This window comes from Poecilia mexicana, unplaced genomic scaffold (genome assembly GCF_051168715.1).
Source record: "Poecilia mexicana isolate PSO_F unplaced genomic scaffold, ASM5116871v1 scaffold_7, whole genome shotgun sequence".
Taxonomy (NCBI): Eukaryota; Metazoa; Chordata; class Actinopteri; order Cyprinodontiformes; family Poeciliidae; genus Poecilia; species Poecilia mexicana.
The window spans coordinates 9526358-9549036 of record NW_028263376.1 but is presented as its reverse complement, the minus strand read 5'-3'; the positions used below and the strand labels follow the sequence as shown (position 1 = coordinate 9549036).

Below are 22679 nucleotides of genomic sequence, written 5' to 3'. Positions count from 1 at the left end.
GCTGTTGCTGGGTGTCAGGCAGTACGCCTCAAGTCAGAAAATTTTGAGTGAAACAACAATCAGAGAGTCATCTCAAACCTCCGTCGTGTTCTTCAGAATCAGTTTCTTAACTGCGTTTAAAAGATCCTGCAAGGACTCATTCGATTCACTTTTCACTACAGAAAACGGTGTATAAAACTTTATCGTGCTTATTTTATGTAGTTATTTCTGGTATAATGATAGCAGGTTTAATTATTTTATTGTTTTTGGAAATGTTGAAAAGTAGCAATAACCTAACATAATTTCCTCATTTTTGGTCAAGTATTGATCACATTTAAACTTTTCCAGATACCATCCAAACATCTTTCTTTTATATCATTAGGATTATTGTTAAGTGATTTTTTAAAATATTTATTTTAGTCCTCTTTGTTCTTTGATGAGTTTGATTAATTGACGTTAGAAGTTTTTCTTCTTGCCAGCAAATCGGGGCGCACCACTGGCAATTTTCTTGCCGATCACTGATTACCAATCTTTAAGAAGCCTGACCTGCCAATTCCAATTTTAGCCATCAAAAAATATTTTTTTCTCTGAAACGTTGCTAAATATAGCATGAAAGCCACTGCATTTGCAACAGTGGGGTACCTATTGTTAATTGCAAATGTGCAAACATGAAACTTGGCAGCAGCCGAGTGAATTCTTTCGCCTCAGTGACTTCGCCACGACAAGGTTTGTTTACGTCGCCAAGTGCTGAGACTCGAGCTGTGGAGGGGTCTGGCAATGACCCACTGCAAGAACCGGAAGGTCTCACTGTTACATATGCCTGCCTTCCTCTCCTTTGGGCTGTCTACCTCTTTTAAGAAAGACTTTGCTGCTCTGATTGTCCGTCTCTAAGCCCTCTCACCGAATGTCATACGGATTTTATCGTTCACGTTGATGATGCAGATCTCTCCTTCTCCAAATACTTCTTTCTGATCCACATCCAAGGACACACACTGGACCTTTTAAGCTGCTCTGTCTGGATTTACTCCTCTGAACTTCTCCTGATGAGCTTCCTTTTACTGATTATTTGCTGCTCTCTTTTAATGTTAAACTCCATTGCTCTTCCTCCAAACTTTTATGGTCCCTCTCCTTCTGTTACATTAAAAATGATGTTTTATCACACATTGCTGACCATTTCACCATTGTTCACACTTCTGACCCAGATGACCTTCTTTGCATCCGTAATAAAGCCTCACCAATATCCTTGATTTTCTTGATTTCAAGCATAATAAAACTAGAGTAACTAATAAAGGACTAGAGACAAGAAGCAGGGGCGCAACTACATATTATTCAGGTGGATGTGAAAACATAAATCGCCCCCCCCCCGCCCCTCCCCCTCAAGGAAGGTATGTAAGGGTGAAGGAGCGTAAAAAATATACGGTTGCTCTATCCGACCGTATGTTTGCCCCCCACCTCCCAAACCCCCCCTCCCCGAGACGAAGACACGTGAAAGGTAAAACTCGCTACATTTACTACATTTACTACATTTACTACATTTACATGTGCGCGAGGTGAAGGAGCGGTGAAGTGTATGCGAAGACATCATCGGGTGTCGCCCCCTCCAGACGGGGTTTTGACGCCCCCTCTGGTGCAGCGCCCCTATGCGTTGAATGCGCTGTATACTCACTTTTTGTGCCACTGACGAGAAGTAAACATAACCAGAATCACTAAGTGGGCACTAAAATAAAAATAAAAACAAGACAGAACTGAAATAAATAAGAAACTAACACAAAGTGATAATGAAACTAGAATCACTAAGAAAGGACTGAACCAAAGTCAAACAGAGCACAGCTGATCTAATAAAAGAAAAGGAATTGAGGACAAATAACAAAACCCAATTAAAACACCTGAGATCCTAATATTTTCAGGTTACAGAAACTTATTAACACAGTTTCTTTTTTTTCACCCAGTACAAGACTGAGATTGTTGTTTTTTACTGCAGAATAACAATGAATATGCTTTTAAATATAATGTATTATCGTTGTTGTAGGAGTTTGTTTTCTTGCCAACAATCATTTCAACAATTTACTTTGTTTGACATTTTATATCATGACTGTGAAATTCATGTATATTGTCCACAGTGTTACAATGTATAAAATAGCAGAAATGTATTGTGTAAAAGACATGCTTTGTGACTGTTTTACACACATTTGTTTTACTTATTCAGCATTAGGGCAAAATGTTTTTATTTTATTTTTTATTTTTGGCCCAACAGGGATAGGCGCTGGGTTTCTGCTGAGGGCTCTAGTTCCTCTAACTCAACTCTTAAAAGAATGGATCGAAGTACCAGGGAAAATGCTTCTACAGATGCTTCAGATGTTTGGTCTCCCCCTCATCGTGACAAGCGTGCTTGCAGGCAAGCTAAATATGAATTCTGATACTTGATGTATTAACTTATTATTGTTATAGAGATAGATTGAAAAGATGCTCACTCATGTTTTTGAGGATATCCTGTATAAATGTTGCTGAAAATAGTTGACTACATACGTATCTAGATGTTAGACTCATCTTATGTTCATACCATATATCTGTTGTGACTAAAAAGTATAAAAACATGAAGATCACTTCTGAAATTTAGACTATTGTTAGGACACACATGAACTGGCATGTTGTCCTGCTCACGACTTAGCCTTCAGATGAAATTCTGGTTCTGATCTCTTTTCTTAGGAGTAACTGGATTAAACACCAGAATGTCCAGGAAAACAGCTATCATCACAGGGTCCTTCATCTGTGGCTCTACCTTAATGGTCATAATTCTCGGTAAATTTATCATGGGCAGCAGATTTTAAAATAGATTTATGAAGACCGCTATAGTTTGTTCTGTGTTATTGCTTTTGACATCCTGCCTGATACTTTGTGTTGCAGGAATGTTTCTGGCTCTCACAATCAAGCCTGGTGTGACAAAAAATGAAGAGGATCTCAGGAACACTGACAGTAAGGAAGAGTCAACCTTCATCTTGCACGTGATCATGCAGGATCTTATAAGGTGAGACAAAATTTCTGCTGTTCTGCATTTTCTGGTTGTATGTTAAAATTGAGATTTTATCTTCTTTGACTACTATTAGTTCAACTATCTAGCTTTTTGTGAGATGAGACACTGAGTAAAATGATGTCCTCAGGTTTTTTGTCTTTAACATTTACAAGCTTAGTTTTTTCTGACTCTCCTGTTACTTGCATAGGAATATGGTTCCAGAGAACTTCTTTCAGGCTTTCTATGAGCAGGTATGCTTTTATTCTGACCCACAGTTTACTATGTAATTTCCCATTTGGGGTTTGAAAATATAACAGTTTATTTTCTTCTCCCAGTACAAGACTGAGATTGTTCATGATGATTCAAAACTGGTGAGTTTTTTCTTCTGATTTTTGTTTTCATTCTAGAATCGTCATTTTAAAGCCACAAACTTCAAATTGAAGATTTAGAAAATGAATGGCCTTGAGTTTCTTCTTATTTAAAGCCTGAATGGGGTGGTGGTGTTTGCCATTGTGACAGTAAGGTGTGCCATAGTTAAGACATAGGACAAGCAACCATGCAAACACTCATACTGTCAGGATCTTGGGTTGTATGAGCTTGTTTTTTGTTTTGTCATTATTTGTATTCCTTACTTACTTCGTTCTGCCTTGTTTCTATTTCTTTCTTAGTGATTCTAGTTATATTTATTTTTTCTGTATAGTCCTCTCCTTATCAATCAATCAAATTTTATTTGTATAGCACATTTCAGCAGCAAGGCATTTAATTACTCTAGTTTTCAGTATGTTTCTTATGTCTAATTATTTTTGTTAGATTCATTTTCTAGTCCCAAGTCTGCTCTCCCTCGCCCCTCGTGCCTCTTTCTGTCTCTCCTCAGCCCGCCTTCTGCTTTCTCTCCTCACACCTGCCACCAGGGGTGAAAGTAGGGGGGTATGGCAGGGTACTGCGTACCCCTAAAAGATTTAGCGGGGGTACGCAGTACCTGCAAGAGAGGGGAGCGGCTGTCAGCTGTAGAAAATCAACGGGTTCACTGTGCAGCTGTGTTGCACCCACTAATCAGCCGTGACTGATTAGTTTTTCAAAAACAATCTAAAACACGACTTAATCGGTTAATAAATAACTTTTTCCCATTTCATATTGTTTCTGAACTGTTCGTGCCTTGCTAGAGCAGGGGCGCAATATGTCGATAGCGGAGGGTTTTGAGTCGATCTCGGCATTAGGTGACAAACTGAACGCCGCCAGGAGGCTGAGACCAGCACATCCTCCTCTGACTCCTTATCAAAACGTTCGTAACTTTATTAAAAAAAAAAAAATCAACAAAACGTGTTCAAATTAATGACCCAACAACAATAATAATCTCAGTGATTATTGTTTCAACAAGATGTCAACATTGCAGTCAGTGGGCTGAGGGAAATACAGCTCTATTCTGTAACAATGCAAGAGCTACCCAGCTTTTATCGCTTCGCAACAAAATTTATCAGCACAGAAACTCTCAACTCCAAAGCACACAAATATATATATATATATATATATATATATATATATATATATATATATATATATATATATATATATATATATATATATATATATATATATATATATATATATATATATATATAAAAAAATTCCCCTCTCACCCTCTGTGGGTGGTCTCTTTCATCCTCTGAGCTCGGGTCCTCTACCAGAGGCCTGGGAGCTTGAGGGTTCTGCGCAGTATCTTGGCTGTGCCTAGAACTGCACATTTCTGGACTGAGATGTCTGATGTTGTTCCTGGGATCTGTTTGAGCCACTGCTCCAGTTTGGGGGTGACTGCCCCGAGGGCCCCGATGACCACAGGCACCACTGTGGTCTTCACCTTCCAGGCCTTCTCCAGTTCCTCTCTGAGGCCCTGGTATTTCTCCAGTTTCTCATGCTCCTTTTTCCTGATGTTGTGGTCACTTGGTATTGCTACATCCACCACAACGGCTTTCCTCTGTTCTTTATCCACCACTCGCCCATATCTCTCGAAATGGGCGAGATATATATATATATATATATATATATATATATATATATATATATATATATATATATATATATATATATATATATATATATATATATATATTTATTTATTTATTTATTTATTTATTTATTTATTTATTTTATTTTTTTTTTGTCATAGTACCCCCAAGAATTTAAAACTACTTTCACCCCTGCCTGCCACCCATTAGCTCATCAGCCCAGATCTTTGTTCAGCATTCAACCTAACAGTAGTGATACACCTCTTTTTCAGTCACTCCTTGCTGGTTTCTCCGCTACATTCCATTTGGCTCCATTTCCTTTGTGCTTATTAGTTGTTTTTATCATTTAAAGGGTTGAAAGGGTTGCTTTTCCATTTCACAAATTTTTACTAAATAAATGTATATTAAATACATCAAAGTCAATGGTTTTATTGTGGCTTATGAAAAAGTGACATGCATTGCCCAACAACTTGATGTACTCCTGCAATATTGTTGTCAGAGGATTGGCTCCACCATATTTGTGTTTTGTTTTTTTGTTGTTCTTTTTTTGTACAGAATGGCACTCAGACGAAACTAGTAGGCAAGTATGTTGATGGACCCAACATGTTAGGACTGGTCATCTGGTCATTTGTCATCGGCATCAAGTTAAACGTAATTGGTCAGCAGGCAAGAATCACTGTGGAGGCCATTCAATGCCTCAACGATGCCGTAAAAGTCATAGTCAACTGGATCCTGTGGTAAGATCAGACAGTATCTAAGCAGATTTTAGTTCTTATTTTTACATAGAACTGCTGCTTCCATCCTTAATAGAAATTATGTTGTGTTGTCAGGTTGCAGAAGAATAATTAGCTCACTAGTAACAAACATAACTGTAGTAATGTTTGGTACTGTAGTACCAAACATTACTACATGCTCGTGCTAAACGAGCATGATGGCTCACCAGCGATCATGCTGGTGAGCCAACACAAAAATGTTTTAAATAAATTTGGAACACCCATTTGTTTTAGCCTTTTTTTTTTTTTTTTTTTTTTACTGTTTTTTGTTTCAGGTACTTGCCAGTTGGAGTTTTGTTTCTCATCATACACCATGTGTTGGATGTGCGTGACTGGGGTGCTGTCATTAAGCTCACAAAGTTTGTAGGAGTGGTTTGTGCAGGGTATGTCCACCTTCTCTACGTCATCCTTATTACCAAATTGATATCACTGCTCCTGAAGTAGCAGCACTGAACTCTACCAGAGTAACATGAGAAGAAAACTGTACTATGAATATATTTACAGAACAGTTTTACAGATTTTACTGAGATTTTACTCATTGATGTTTAGAGATCAGTTTTCATCAATGCAATTATTGTCAGCCTCTTTACTCTGATTCCTCCAAAAATCTGGTCCAGTTCAAGCATTTCGATTCAGAAGTTCTCTTTGGCTTCAGATGTTTGTTAGAGAACATGAGTGAACAAACAGCATCATGAAGACCAAGAAACTCAGCAGACACATCAGAGAGGAAGTTCTGGAGAAGTTTAAATCAGGGTTAATTTTTAAAGCAATATACCAAGCTTTCAGATAAGAAACTACACTACAGTCTTATTAGCAGATTTCTGCAGATCTTGACTGAATGCTAGAGATGAAGTTTAGCCATTTCATAGAAGTTTGTAGGTTCAGAGAAACATCTAAAGGTTCCAGTACACTGGCGCTCAAGGACTGGAGTTTGAGACCACTGATTAAGGTCAAAGCTTATTCATGTGTTAGAATGGGATAGACAAAGTCCAGATCTATATTCATTTGATAATATGTGGCATGAAGCTGTGTGTTTGCACTCTCCATTAAATCTTAGTTTGTGCTATTTTGTAGAGAAGAATGTGACAAATGTTTGTATGAATGAGCAAAGCTGGTTGAAACATGACCCAACAGCCTGCAGGAGGAGCTGTAGCAAAATGTTTATCTACAAAGTATGGATTCATTGAGAGTGAATAGAAATGCACAAACATCTTCATGGATGTCACTGTGCAAGCATGTATTATTTTCAATCCACTTTACAGTGATGCACTACTGTGTGTTAGCACATCATATAAAATCCCCCCAACCACATTGATCTGTCAGGATTTATAATGACAAAATGTCTAAAGACGTATGAATATATGAATAAATCTTTAACAACTAGTGAATACATAATGCATCTTTAACACAAAGTGTGACTTTGTTGTGTTGTTCAGGGAAGCAGTCCAAGCCTTCGTTCTTTTCCCCGTGCTTTACCTCATTCTCACCAGACGGAACCCTTTTCTTATCTTCAAGCACATCTCTCGGGCTTTGACGACAGCATTTATCATTGCATCCAGGTTAAATGACATTTCTCTAGTTTGTTCATATAAACGGTGCACCAATAAAGGATGTGCTTTCTACCAAAGTGCCGCCACTCTGCCTCTCACCTTACAATGCTGTGAAGAGAACGTGAAGGTCGATAAGAAACTCTGCCGCCTTATGTTGCCCATCGTCACCAGCATCAATAGGACTGGAACGGCGCTCTATGAAGTGGTCGCTATTGTCTTTATTGCCCAGCTTAATGACATCACGCTGGAAGTCGGCCAGATCATCGCCATTGGGTAAGCTGCTTCATACAAGTGCATGGAATTGAGAAAAGATGCATGCTGGGATTTTTAAAAGCAGTGATTTATCAAGTGTGTAGCATTTCCCCTTTGCAGCGGCCCAGAGCAATACATGTCATGTGACATCACACCTCTGTTAACTTTGTAACTGACAGCCATCTTGGCAGGCAGCTGCTATAAGAAAACTCCTCGTTTACAGAGTTTTGATGACTTTTGATCACTGAAGAAATATTTCCTGATTTCAAAACGTTTTCATTCACTGCAGACAATATGGTACATAAAAAGCAGTGGTTCTTAACATGGGCTCGCCGCTCGATCGAACCCCAGGGGTTCGATGAGTCGGTCTCAGGGGTTCACCGGAGCCTCTGCCGCGGAGGTAAAGACACACTGTGTAAAGTCGTGATGACGCCCCGCTTTGCCATCACTTGCTGTAGAGGATCACATTACATTGCTTAGCCAATCAGTGCTGAGGGAAGGAGTTGGATTTTAAGCTCACAGTTTTTACCAAATTCTATAGACTAAATCTGCTCCTTTGTCACATCTTTTCGGGGTTGGTACTTCCTCTAGTGGCGTGGGGGAGGTAATGCAACTAATATAATTACATTAATATATCAGAATACCGCAAATTATTTTTGTGTCGGGGGGGGGGGGGTGTCTGTGAATGCGCATATGACAACTGGGGGGTTCGGTACCTCAAAAAAGGTTTAGAACAACTGATATAGAGGGATGTGCTGCCAGTAGCTAATCTACCACAGTGATCACTTAATGGGTGCAAAATAAGCTTCAAGTCTAAAAACATAAAACTGTACAGCAATTTTGATATTCAATCCTGACATTTCTGATTGACCTCATTTGCTGATTTCAAAACTATATCACTGTGGAGATTATGTTAGATATGATACACACACACACACACACCCACACACACACCCCCACACACACACCCCCACACACACACACACACACACACACACACACACACACACACACACACACATATATATATGCTTCTTATGTTTTATGTTCAGCTTGTTTAATATTACTTGGCCTGAATGCTTAGCAGTGGGCAAAGGTTCAGGCAGCACGTCAAAGACTAGGCACTCTATTGATTCTAAAACATTAATCTGGAGGTGTTTCAGGATATTTATAGATATTTTCACTGTACATTTTGAACAGGACAGGATTGATACAATTGCAGATTGTAGCATTTCTGTTGCTGGGACAGAGATGCTAATTGAGAATGTGCTTGGTTTGCAGCTTGTCTAGTGCCATTATCACCTTTGGAAGTGCAGGGATCCCACAAACAGGAGCTGTGACCACGATCCTGATTCTGACAGCTGTGGGACTGCCTGCAGAGGATGCTGCCATTCTGGTTGGGGTGGAGTGGATTCTGTAGGTTCAACTTGATTCTCAAAGCCTGCTACTTGTGTTTAAAGAGTACTTTCACCATCAAACTGTGGAGTCACTTTGGATGGAGTTATGCTGCTCTGCTATCAGACAGCTTGAAATTATTCTTAACAAGGGCATGATTTTTAACTTGCATAATAAACTAATGTCTAGGATCACCTACCAGTGGAGAAAGCCTGAGGAGAGCTTGTGTAGTAATGATTGATAAAACTACACTTGGAGAATGATGTCAACATCAGTCTGAACTGTAGAAGACCTGATGCACCTGGTTGTTCTAGACTGAGGCAGAGAAAACCTTCAAGAAAAACAGTTGAGTCTGACAGCATGTTTGTTCTCTTCTGTGCCCTTCAGAGACCATTTTCTCACCGTGGTGAATGTGCTGGTAAATGTCTTTGGTGTTGCTATCACCAACCATTTGTGGCATGATGACCTAATAAGCTTGGACAAAATACCAAGGTAAATGAAATCATTAAAATGATGTGTTCATGTGCAAAGACACAATGTTGCCAAAAGTAACCTAGTTTCACCCGGGATGATACGATGTTAGTAAGCAACAGCACTTTTTCTGCTGTGACAGGACTCCAGATTCAGGAAAAAGCAGAGGTGTTGGTTGATCTCTATAAATATGTGCATGAAAAATGCTGTAACAACGGAACAATTACAATCAAACACTGTTCCTCAGATGCTGGGTGCATATCTGTTTTATGCCGGTTGCTTTTTCTGCTGAGAGAGCTAACGGTTGTGGCTGTATAGGCTGTGTACCTGTCACCTGACGGCAATGTCAGGCTGACATTCTCAGCACATCTCTCTCTCATGGTCCTGAGTGCACCAATGGTAGAGGAGCTGAACTGCTTCTTTGCTCCCTGTGAAACCTGTCAGCAGTTCTCTTCTGCTCCAGCCCTGCACAGCCCCAGCTGGTTTCTGTACCACTTCACTCTCTGAACATGAGCATGATGTCAGACTGGTGGTCCTGGACACCACATAATTTTTTTTACCATTTCAAGATCCCAACCCTGTGGGAACAGTTGGAAAATGGCTTCTTCCTGTTAGCACATGATTGAGCACCAGTACACAAACCAGTGTCCAGAACATGTATTATTGCATTTTGCACGGAAGAACTTAGGACAAATTCTGGTGAAAAGAAATCTTGAATGTAGATTGTTACAAGTCATTTACACTAAGTGGTAAAACAAGGGGTGCTTTAGTCACTTCTTGTTTTGAACTTTATTGACCATGTTTTCCATTTTACCTGTTAGCGATGACAGGATTCGTTCCATCAAGGAGATCGAGCTGGCCTTATCCTTTTTGGACTCTGATGAAGAGTTCATCCCCTCCGTTTCCTCCTCCGCCTCAGAATCCAATTCACCCCGAAGAGGGGATCTTCTCAGCATAGTAACACCAACAAGCTGAAACCTCTGGATAGGGATGACACCATCCTGGGGTGTCGGAGCTGATCTTTTCCTTGTTTGCCGATGTTTATTATCGGTAGAATGGGGCCATATCAGTTTATTTATCTGTATTTAGTTTCTTATTTATTTTAGTTTTTGCAACTTTTAAATTATTGATTTGTGTAATAATATTTTATTGGTGTGTAAGTTGTTAATATCTACATAATAAAAGTATTGTTATGTGAATATAATTCATCTATTCTATTATACATTTTATTTCTGTTATTTTTCCTTTTGCATGTTATGTATTATTGTTTTTTTTTTTATAAATTTGATCTTTCTCCTTCGACAATAGAAATATTTGTCCAGTGTTTCTGTCAGGGTTGACACCTATTAAACACAGCACATAACACAGGAAAGACAAGAGAAAGTTAGATTCTGAATACTCGCGAGGAGAACAGACAGAGATGTGCTTTCAGTTACAAATCTCCAACTGCTCTGAAGCACATTTGCCTGCCCCTCTCTTTTTATTGTCTTTAGGATCCCTAATCACAGAGAGCGCTGTAACTCTAAAGGGGAGGGGAAAAGACACTTCATCACACAGTCACAGCGCCAAGATTATCGCTAACTAACAACACAATCCATCTCGCACTAGCTTATCCAGTTCCTGACCCAGGATCAAGCAGTATAAGTTGTACATCTTCACGGCGATGGTTTTATAGCTATCTAAGAGGTCAAAGCAGGCCGTTCTGAGAAGAGCTTCTGTCACTGCTCTTCTTCAGAGAGGCCTCCTCTGAGGAAGGAAGCAGAGTGATTAACAATACAGAAACATTCCTTAAAACATATGACTAAACTAAATAAGTAAGAATACATAAACTAAGAACATAATAAAGATATACCAAATAGTTGATAATAATACAATTTACCTAACATTCCCCCCTGTTTATCAAATATTTGTTCTAAGTCTCACATCCCTTCTAAACAGCCACTTCAAATGATTTTCAGCTGGGGGTTTATTTGTTTTAAGAACGCAAATATTTTTACTCTCAAGGGTTGTACTCAGTTCAAAAACTAGGATCTAAATACATGTGAGGGGAATCCTCAGCAGAGGATTCTGTTTCAGACTCAGCTTGTTTTACGAACAAAGGATACATCTGTGCCATCCGGTCCTCCATGGGCAAAATTGCTGTGGTGATGATACGGTTAAACAAAGAACGCAGGCAAAAAGTACAACGGCATTCACACAAGGTTAGAATGGCAGCAAAGACTGCCATTGATACTAAAGCAGAGGACACAAGGGTACCTTCCAACAACCTCCAACCATGCATCCCACATAGAGGTTTTTTCTCCAGAGGCTTCCTTCATTTTGTCATTCAGGGTTCGGTGCCCCGTAATGGTATCCGCCAGGCTCTCATCGGCTGCTGCGTTGGTTGGCAGGTATATACAACATCTTTCTCCAAAGACAACACACACACCCACCTCTTTCTCAGCTAGCAACATGTCAAGAGCTACACAGTTTTGGAAAGCCATCAGTGAAGTAGCGGCCAGCTGCTCATGAACCGCCTCGAACTCAGCCTGTTTCCAGTTACCTAGTTTGGCACGTTGTAATGAATGAAATTGATTCCGTCTACACCATTGTTCACAGCACATCACCAACAAACTGTATATTCAAAACCTGATCGGTCAAAATTGGTGAGGCGACCCGGATGGCATGGATGTATGTAGACGCACATGTTCCCATGACAGCTCTCGTTTCTGGAAAGGGTAAGACAGAACATGTGTTAGATCGGTGTCTCACATAGGATAAAGAAATACAGGCAATAAAGAAACTGGAGCACAGAAACCCGTAACCTTTCAGGGTAACTTATCAAAAAGCCTGTCATTATAACTCAACCACCAGACATCTCTCCAAAATTTGACTCATGCAAAAATCCAAGTCACTGATAGAAAGTTTACTTAAGTTAAAGTCTTAAAGCAACTGAAATGTCTCGTCTTTAAGTATGGAATTTACTGCAATAATGGATGCACTCAAGTAAGGTAATGAAAAGTATAAGTAAAAAGTAAAACAAGGCAAATGCAGTTTGAATGACTTCTTTTTTATATACATACTGGTAAATTTGTCAAATAAACTTAAAGTAATGTACACAACAAGGTGCAGGCAAAATTAAACTTGCTAATAGATATACCTGCAGGCATCATTTAGTGAAAAAATTAGGCACTTTACCTATACAAGGTTAACTTAACCTAGTTTACAACTGAACCAGCTTCTTAGTATCCCCTCCAGGACAGAACATACAAAGGTTTTGTAAGCCTTAAGTTTTCCCTTCAAGTAAGGTTAGTAATGAAAATGAGAAAAATAAAAAGTCCGTACAGAAAATGCGGCCAACATGAAAGGCAGGCAAGGCCAGTAAGCTACCAACTTTGTAGCAGTCAATCAGTAGGTGGGGTCAAAACACTGGCCTAAAAGTGAAAGTTAATCAAGAATTGTCATACTTATTTGCGCTTTCTTTTTAGAAAGGAATCTTTTCATCAGTTACTGCAAGAGGAAATATTGAACATAAATCCTACAAGTGCTTTTAGGATTAGTTTTACTCATCATTAAGAATTACTTTTTAATGGTTGCTATGGTTGCCCATAGTAAATGTCTTGGTTCCATACATACTACACAATCTTGCTTGACTAATTTATAAGCCTGATCTACCATTAATAATAAGAATAATAAAATAATAAGCAGTTATTATTTGGTCCAGGCTGAAAACATAAAATGAAAATAAAAAAACAACATTTTTATTCGCCATTTCAGTAATGTTTAAGTTCGTTCGGCTCCTAAGGATGCTCCAGGGTTGTGGACAATCTTCACCAGTTTTGAGACGGTCAAACTATTTGGTTTAGCCCCCTTTGCAACCTGGCCTTTGCCCTGTAGGTCAGTGAGCCTCCGGAACTTATTCTTTCTTTCTTTTTTTTTTTTACTTTTGAGCTGAAATGACCCTTCTGCTATTTTTATGGCTGTGGGAGTAGTCAGCAGCACCTGGTACGGCCCGTCCCACTTAGGAAAATACGCCGAGATGAGAGTATAGGCCAAAATAGTTTGTTTTTGTTTATTTAAGTTAGCTTCTCATATAATCAGCTTAAGTAGCTTCCTCATCTATTTACCATTGATTATTAAACTGTGACAATCTATACAGTCTTCCAAATAATGTTTAAAAAGGTGTATGTTTTGATGTACTTGTAATGTTAATGTATAATTTTACCAAGTCTAAACATTGCGTCCAGGGCCTACTAGTTCCTCCAAAACATGTTTTAATCTGCTTTTCACAGTACCATTTGTTCTTTCCACCAACCCTGCACTCTAAGGATGATAAGCACAGTAGTTTTTCAATGTCATTCCCAAGTGAGTAGCCATATTTTGTATCACTTGTCACTGTAAACAGTCTGTGGAATGTTGTTTTACGCAGATTAAACAAGTTCTACAAAAAATTTTCGAATGAGAAATAAATCTATAAGTAGTATAATACTGATGTACTTGTCCGACCATTCCCCCTGTCGAGACATGTTACACACCATGGCTCGATATTGCAGCCCATTTATATAGATTTTTTGGTAAAATAGACTTATTGTCAGAGCTTTTATAGATATCATTTATTATTGTTGCTCCTTTCTTCGTCCATAATTCTTTTTCATTATGTGGACTTGCTTGTTGCATTTCACGTAGAAGTTTTGATCACAAGATTGAACTGTCTTCTAAATGCAACACTGTGACTTTCCCTGTCGCTGCTTGTTTTGCCATCTTATCAGCGAACGCATTCCCCAGGGACACTATGTCTGTCCCTGCAGTGTGTGCCGCACATTTGCAGATTGGTAGTTGTTTTGGGAGTTGTACAGCTTCAAGTAATTCTTTCAGCAATTCTGCATGTGTCACTGGCTTTCCTGTAAATGTTACCATACCTCTATTTTTCCAATATTGTGCAAAGGTATGAACAGTTGCAAACGCATACTGACTGTCAGTATAAATTGTTACTGTTTTATCCTTCATAAGTTTACAAGCTGTGGTAAGAGCGATTAGTTCTGCTGCTTGTGCCGAGTAATGTGAGGGGAGCTTTTCAGCTTTCAGCACAGTCTTAACAGTTACCACTGTATACCCAGTTTGATTTTTTCCTAATTCGTCTTTCTTTGAGGAACCATCTACAAAAAGTATTTCACCTTTCTCTTATGGTAAATCTTTTAGATCACTTCTACTTCTAGCTGGTTGTTCTGCTAAAAAGGTGATAAAAAGGTCATATTTGTTTGTAACAATAGCGCTGATACCGCGTGTGGTACTCTTAGTGGTAATGGATGAAATAGTACAATAGGAGCGCTAACTTCAACAGCCATGGAAGCAGCAATAACAGCCCTCACACAGTGAGGCAACGCACACGCCACACTATCTAGTTTAGAGGAGTAATATGCGACCGGTCTCATTTTATCACCATGTTGTTGTGCCAGTACCGAGGTTATAAAATGACCTTTGCAATCCACCATCTGAACAAAAGGTTGTTGATAATTTGGTAAAGCTAGGGCAGAGGTTGACACAAGGGCCTGCTTTACATTTTGAGATTTTCACTATACATTAATTTCTGTAAAGGTGCCACAATTTCCGCATAATCAGGCACCAATTTATATTATATTATTGTTATCACCTCATTTCCCTTTCCCCCCCCTTTTAACACATGACATCGCCCATGTGTCACAATCAGTTAAGCTTCTAATAAAGTGTTTGGGAGGACAGGTGAACTCATAGGTTCACTATAGAAGATATTTTAGCAGACACGTCTTTTAATTGCAGGATTATATTTTGGTTATTCTTTGTTAAATTCAGCAGCTTTCAACATTTCTATCGAATTCCTCTAGAATAAAAATGTCCATCTTTAAATTAACCAAATCTCAAATCCTGTAATCCAAGATTTTTCTTTTTGAATTTGACTATAAATCAAATCTAGATTAAAATGTTTTAGACTGAAATCTAGAAAGTGTTGCTGTCATTCACAATCATCAATTTTTAGTAGCCATTCATATCTATCAGGTTGCTTAAAATCTCAGACTTTCACTTAACCTTGCATTTCAGACAAGTTAACAACGTAAGTTTTTTATAACCAGTATTAAATGGTCAATAGTTTCATCCGTTACTCAATTTTGTAGTAACATTTCTCTCTTCTCATAATAATTGTCATTCATCCAATATGAAAAATCCCACAAAAACAATCAATTTGTAGATTCTTTATAGAATTAAACTCTAAATCAAATTCTTGAGTTAAATTCAATTATCAATTATTTTCAACACTTAGAGGTGTTTAATTTATTTCCACAGTAGTATACTTAAAATGAATTATTTGTCACTTGTGAGGTTTAAACCTAATTTTGGTAACGTTAAAATATATATATATATATTTTTATGCACCGGTATCGCACAGAAATTCAATTTCTTTTATGATTCTACTTAACGTATCCCAAGCTGCACACATGTCCACCATTTCATCAATTTGGTGTGGTGGTTTGTCTTTTCGGGGTGTGATAAACTCTGATCATGCTGAGGATTACTCCTGTTTGAGGTCTCCTCACTCCACCACCCCTCCTGTTGTCCCGTGCAGCATTCTTTGAAGGGCAGTTTCTTGCCCAGTGGCCAGTACCGCCACAAATCCAGCAGCCATTTGGACTGCGTGGATTTTGTGGGGTATTATTCTTGGGTTGTCGCCTATTGCGACCTCCTCTGTCTCTGCTTTTTCCACGGCCTTTCATCGGTCCGTTGGAAAAGGCAGAGGTTCCTAAACCTCCAAATTCATCCAGCTGAAAAACATCCGATCCTTGGTTAGGTTTTTCAAGGATTTCTTCAGCATGAATTGCCCACGTGGTTAATTGTGAGACAGGGACAGTTTCAATTTCAACCAGGTGTTTTCTTATCCATCTCCCAATTTCAGGGCGAAAGCCCGTCAGCAAAGCATTTTTCAGTTGCTGCTGATATGCACTGGTGTCATCTTCATTAAAAGTTATCCCACTATGCATTTTAAACTCTTTTTTAAAACGCAAACAGAAATCATCTACTTTTTCTCCAGCTATTTGTTTTATCCCTGCCAAGTGGCGGTAATTTGCTTTTTTGCGAAAATTTCTTTTGACTCTTTCACATAATGGATCCCATTGTACTTTGAATGCTTCACTCAGTTCTGGATTAGCTCCCATAGGGTATTTTATTGGGCCTAATCTACCATTTTGATCAGTTATTTTTCCCGTATAATTCCCTCTTACTTTTGCCCAGTCTTTCCCTAGTGAGAGCATTGCAGCTTCCCCTGCTTCTGTCCCATTTAATCTATAGGAATGAATTAATCCAGTCATGTCTTCTACCCATATATCGGGATCCTCTGCTGCAGGTGTTATTCCTTCCACAGCCTTCCTGGCTTCTTCTAAGGTCCAGGGTCTGAAAACATATAAGTCTGGGGCCCCTTCGTCTAATGAGGGGTACAGTCGTGCTGCTGAGACCGCAGCAGCTGATACTGGGGCAGACTGAGCTGCTGCAGCGGCGGGGGGAGGGGTGGCTGCAGGAGCTTGCGCTCCCAGCACCGCTACAGCAGTCCGTGTGCTTTCTTTTGTTCTTACAAATAAGTTCTCGGATTCTTTTAACCATAATTTAGCACAACTCAACTCCTCCTCCTTTTTCGCCTTTTTTCTTCCTCTTTTTTCCATTACACTGTTCTCCAAAGTTTTTACTACAATTTGCCATTGTTCAAATTTTAATTTCCCCTCTACTCCATATTTCTTCTTCCATTTTGTCATGTATACAGTGCTACCAGGAAATCTGGACAGCATGTACTTCTCATCCTCTTCGGAACCCTCAGCGAGTGAGGAATTACAAGAATTCGTGTTTCCCATTATTTAAAGTACTTGCAATTTAATTTGAAAAGTTATTAATTTATTTACCTTTGGTTTGCTATTTTAGCTTCAAAAATTTATTTATTTAAATTTGGTCCAGGTTCGTTGACTCCTAGGGAGTCCTATGAACTGGAGTTTGTTTCAGTAGGCCAGCAATTAAAAATACCTTGTTGTGGTATTCTCCACTTCAACTCTTTCGAGTGGGAAAATCTTGCCTATTGCATCCACAAGAGGTTTGCTGCTTACAACCCTACTGCGTTATATGAGGTAAAATACCGAGTGGTATTTAAACCTCCAATCACTCTCACTTTCACACTTTTGTCACGGAATTTAAGCGCCTGTCGTCGCCGGACTCCGCAGTCCGTTTAACACGGGTATACCAGGCCCCGCCACCGAACAGGACAAGGTCTCCAACCTTGCACAGCACCAGGCTCCGTCCGCCTGTTACACGAAGACTTTGCGCTAGGACTTTCGCTATCCTACGCGGATTTTGTGCATTAATTTGTTACCTGTTAGAGTCTAGAATTTACAGGGTTTTATATACGCGCAATGACCCCCAGTCACTCGCCACTTTTAACCAAGAATCACTCACCCCTGTTGTCTTTCCTTGGAGTCTCGTCAACCTTCAGATCCCAGCAGGCAGGCAGAGTGTCAGCCCTTGAACAGGTTCTGAAAAGCTTCCACTAGGAAGCTTGCCGTGCACGGTCTCTACTGGCATCTGCCTTACCCGCTGGAATCCTTCCGGTATGTTGAGATCCGGCTCGAAGGACCAAATTATGTCAGGGTTGACACCTATTAAACACAGCACATAACACAGGAAAGACAAGAGAAAGTTAGATTCTGAATACTCGCGAGGAGAACAGACAGAGATGTGCTTTCAGTTACAAATCTCCAACTGCTCTGAAGCACATTTGCCTGCCCCTCTCTTTTTATTGTCTTTAGGATCCCTAATCACAGAGAGCGCTGTAACTCTAAAGGGGAGGGGAAAAGACACTTCATCACACAGTCACAGCGCCAAGATTATCGCTAACTAACAACACAATCCATCTCGCACTAGCTTATCCAGTTCCTGACCCAGGATCAAGCAGTATAAGTTGTACATCTTCACGGCGATGGTTTTATAGCTATCTAAGAGGTCAAAGCAGGCCGTTCTGAGAAGAGCTTCTGTCACTGCTCTTCTTCAGAGAGGCCTCCTCTGAGGAAGGAAGCAGAGTGATTAACAATACAGAAACATTCCTTAAAACATATGACTAAACTAAATAAGTAAGAATACATAAACTAAGAACATAATAAAGATATACCAAATAGTTGATAATAATACAATTTACCTAACAGTTTCCTCACTAATCAACATGAACTGCCACAGTTTCTCATCTTGTATAATTGATTTTCTCCCACTTCCAGACCAACCTTGTTTTTTGGGGTTTTTTTTGTCTGTTTACTTGATTTGATCACATGGATCATTTCACTGTGTGTCTCCAAGTGATTAAATGTAATTACAACTGTAATTTTGTATTGCACTTGAGTGTATGACACGTACTCTGTATACAAAGTTTGACTGATTGATTGGTACAACAATACTTTGTAAATCAATAAAGTTCTGTATGTTGCATAACCAGGTTAACTGCTTCAGACTGAAAAAAAATAACTGTAAAAAAGTTATTTCTATGAATGACCTTATGAACATTGCATGAAATAATTTCGTGATAAAAGCATTTTATATCAGTCGATGTCCATAATTATTGTTAATCTTTTGTTTTATTTATCTGAAATACTGCCAAACTGGTGGCGTGACTTATGCAGAGTTTTCACTCCACACTGTTTATTTTTAAGCAGTTAAAAAGCAAAGTGGTGAATCCTTAAACTACTGCAAATTACTAAACAGGTTGTTGCTAGGTAACCAAAGAGGGAGTAAATTAGTTGATGCAACAACATTTCTTAGCTGGCCGTGAGAAGTTGAGTAGGGAGTCTTTCTTGTGTCTACATCCCACAGAAATAAAAAGCTCATAAACTAAAGAGTTTTTTGAGTTGGTAATATTATTAGAAATGCTTTTGCTTTTTAATTTAAAAAATAAATAACATTGTTTTCATTATTTGAACCAAAATCCATGTCTCTAGGAAACCAGGCATAAAAATATTTCTGTGAACTAAGAAATTAACAAATCAACTCAACTGAAACATGATTGTTAGCACATCAAATTACTGTAAAACACATTATATTATTTTTAAAATATTTCACGTTCACATTATTACAAGATCTATGATACAGAAAGCTACAAATATCTTCCCAGATCGCTACAAGAGGTCTGTCCTGCCAACAGCCATCACCATCTACAATAACTCTTTGAAGAACTTGAATTAATATGAGTAACAACAACATATTAATGAAGTATTTTTGAATTTGAAGTAGTTATTTATTTTACCAAGGTATCCGTAGAGACTGAAAATGCTTTGCAGGGCATTTTTTGAAAAGTGGGTCAAATGTCTTGAACAGCTGGGAGTAACTGGTCCATCTGACTGGACCACAGAAACATAAAAACAATGAGAGAAAACCTACTTCAGGTATTTTGCTTACTTGGAGTTGCCGTGGGTAAGTATTTACTTGTTTTCTACTGGTGATTTTTTATTTTTTTATTTTATTGATTTATGTTTGTAGTGTAATTCTGCTTGATGAGGTAGTGGTTAGCGGTTAAACAGATGTGCTTAAGCTGAGTTTTTTCTAAATGTGAGATTTAATACACAGATGAAATGTTTAATTTTTTTAAAGTATTTTCTCTTAATGCTACTGAAATGCAACTTAATACACTACACCAAACAACTACATGTCAAATTTTTCTGATGACACAGCTATTCTCTGCCTCATTTCAGACACTCACATTTAACCACCGACAGCAGATTAAAAACTGTCTTCAGTGTTGTGAGGAACATTTTCTGATTCTTAACATCCAAATATTACAGGAGCCTTGTGGAGATTTGGATTTTGTGTTACTTTTAGCTCTCTTGTGTGTTGTGTTTTCCCATTTACTGCTTAATTGATTCCACCGTCTTCCTGAGTTGTGGCTTTCTTGTAGATGCTTACGGTTATTTGGGTTACTAGAGCTACCTGTTCTAGTAACAGGTGTCTGTTTGAAATCCCACTTGAAGTACTAAAAACGTTGCGTTTCCTCACCTCTACCAGGTAAACACATTATACCTGAGTGGTGGCATTCTTCTCAACTAGAGAAATCATGACAAACCTTTTTTTGATCTATTCTTTGGAATACAAATTGACAACAAACTCTCCTGGACTGCTCAGGTTGACTCGGTCAGTAACAGGGTCCTGTAGCAACTACACTTTCTGTGCAGGTTGAGGGCCTCTTGTGTCAGTCAAAAAATGATGTTGCTCTTTCAACATACTGAAATAGAGAAAGCACCGTTAGCTCAGTGATTCTCGAGAATAGGGACAAAATGGGTTTAAATTTTCCCTTTTTTTTAAAAAATTATTTCTCAACCTTATGGATGCAAATATGACAATGTTTTTGAAATGTAAAGACGCTAAAGTGCGGGCTCCCATTTGCAACATTTTTTAAAAAATTTAATTTTTAATCGACCTGACCCAGATCTTTGTCATCACCATCTGACAAAAAATAAATATAAAATAATTTTTAAAATACCCTATGAGTGATATTTTTACTCAGTCTTAGACAAATGCTTCTCAAGAAACAAAAGAAATATTATTTAAAACAACAAAAAGTAAATCTGACGGAGTTGACACAGAACTGAAGGTGGTGACAAACTAGTGAGTAAAAAGAAATACTTGATACATATGAAGTAATGCAATTTATGTAAAATACATTAAAATGAATTAATTGCATATTTAAGTGAGATTTGACAACAATTTCACTGAAAGAGTCTTAAAAACTCTGATGGAGTTGACAAAAAGCCAAACTACCTCAATTTATATTATGTTATTCTGAAGGAGGTAATATTGTAGCTCATCAGGTCCATGAAATCTTTACAGTTTACCAAAATTAAGCTTTTAAATTTCATCAACCTTTTGTAAATTATCTGTTGGAGTTGGTACATCATGGTTGTAACGAGCAACTTAGGAATAAAACAGAAGAAAATCTAAAGAATAACTTAAGCTAACCAGAGCTAACTACTGACCTCTCAGCAAAGGAAGAGAAAGAAAGAGGTCATGGGGTCCTCAGAAGTCCTGGTGCCCCCCAATAATGCCTGATTTTTTAAATATTCTTTTTAAGTCTGACAGTGTTGACAAAAACTTGGAACAAATTTCAATGGAGTTGGAAAATATATAAAAATGATTTTTTATTCAATTTATTGTTACTTTTATAATTATTTATATGACTACTTATACTTAATTGTCATAATACTTACTACCTTAGTATTCCTTAATTTGTTTTAAACTATTATAATGTGTTGAGTTCTGCTTCAGGACAAGGGATTTTAAAGACACCATCCACCTACTACAATGTTTAAAATACAAAAAAATATTCAGCAAACACCAGGAAAACATACATTGTTGTGCTCACATGACTCAGGTTATTTCAGTCAGATATTTGAAAAAATATATATTTTGTGTATATTTTATTCAGGCTGCACAGTGGTGCAGTTGGTAGAGCTGTTGCCTTGCAGCAAGAAGGTTCTGGGTTTGATTCCCAGCCCCGGTCTTTCTGCATGTTCTCCCTGTGCATGCGTGGGTTTTTTCTGTGTACTCTGGTTTCCTCCCACAGTCCAAAAACATTGGCCTCTCCAAATTGTCCCTAGGTATGAATGTGTGTGTGCATGGTTGTGTGTCTCTGTGTTGGCCAGCGACAGACTGGAGACCTGTCCAGGGTGCACCCCGCCTCTCGCCCGGAATGTTAGCTGGAGATAGGCACCAGCACCCCTCCTGACCCCACTGAGGGACAAGGGTGTAAAGAAAATGGATGGATGGATGTTTTATTCAAATTTTGTGCTTTATCCATAAGACTTGTTTTGTCCCTATACTCAAGAATCACTGAGCTGCATCATTAGGTTCAGCATTTCTGCCTGGATTTGGAACCTCTCTGTCTAACCCCACTTGTCTCTCATAAAGCAATTTCTCGTTGGGGATCAATAAAATATATTCTATTCTGTTTTGTAAACCGCTATGAGCTGCTGCTACTGTGGGTCAAGCAGTATGCTTCACTTCAGACCATTTTCAATGAAACTATAATCACACGGGCTCAGAAAATAATTTCAAACCTCCCTCATATTCTCCATTCAGAGTATCAGTTTCTTAACTCTGTCTAAAACAGTGTTTCTCAACCCTGATCCTCACAGCCCCCTTGCTCTGCATGTTTTAGATGTGCCTCTATTTCAGAACAGCTGATTCAAATGATTGCATGACCATCAAGTGCTGCAGAAGCCTGTTA

General features: G+C 38.6%; 2 protein-coding genes across 2 annotated transcripts; one reads left to right on the top strand and one right to left on the bottom strand.

The window, feature by feature from the left end:
• The first annotated feature begins 2124 nt into the window (after positions 1-2124).
• LOC148158298 (excitatory amino acid transporter 3-like) lies at positions 2125-11262 on the top strand. Its single transcript, XM_088007500.1, has 7 exons — positions 2125-2398; positions 2884-3004; positions 3198-3240; positions 5488-5729; positions 6041-6148; positions 7202-7588; positions 8849-11262. Exons 1-7 carry the CDS (start codon positions 2125-2127, stop codon positions 8985-8987), a joined length of 1314 nt encoding a protein of 437 aa, XP_087863626.1. The 3' UTR covers positions 8988-11262.
• A 4529-nt stretch (positions 11263-15791) lies between these two features.
• LOC148158297 (uncharacterized) lies at positions 15792-18356 on the bottom strand. The gene has a single exon (XM_088007017.1). The coding sequence runs from the start codon at positions 17281-17283 to the stop codon at positions 15898-15900; it is 1386 nt and encodes a 461-aa protein (XP_087863143.1). The 5' UTR covers positions 17284-18356; the 3' UTR covers positions 15792-15897.
• Positions 18357-22679: the final 4323 nt, after the last annotated feature.

Coding starts and splice junctions, on each gene's coding strand:
- LOC148158298 (XM_088007500.1), top strand. CDS start 2,125: ATGTATTGTGTAAAAGACATGCTTTGTGACTGTTTTACACACATTTGT. Junction 2,399..2,883: donor GCTAAATATGAATTCTGATA/CTTGATGTATTA, acceptor TTTGTGTTGCAG/GAATGTTTCTGGCTCTCACA. Junction 5,730..6,040: donor ATAGTCAACTGGATCCTGTG/GTAAGATCAGAC, acceptor TTTTTGTTTCAG/GTACTTGCCAGTTGGAGTTT.
- LOC148158297 (XM_088007017.1), bottom strand. CDS start 17,283: ATGGGAAACACGAATTCTTGTAATTCCTCACTCGCTGAGGGTTCCGAA.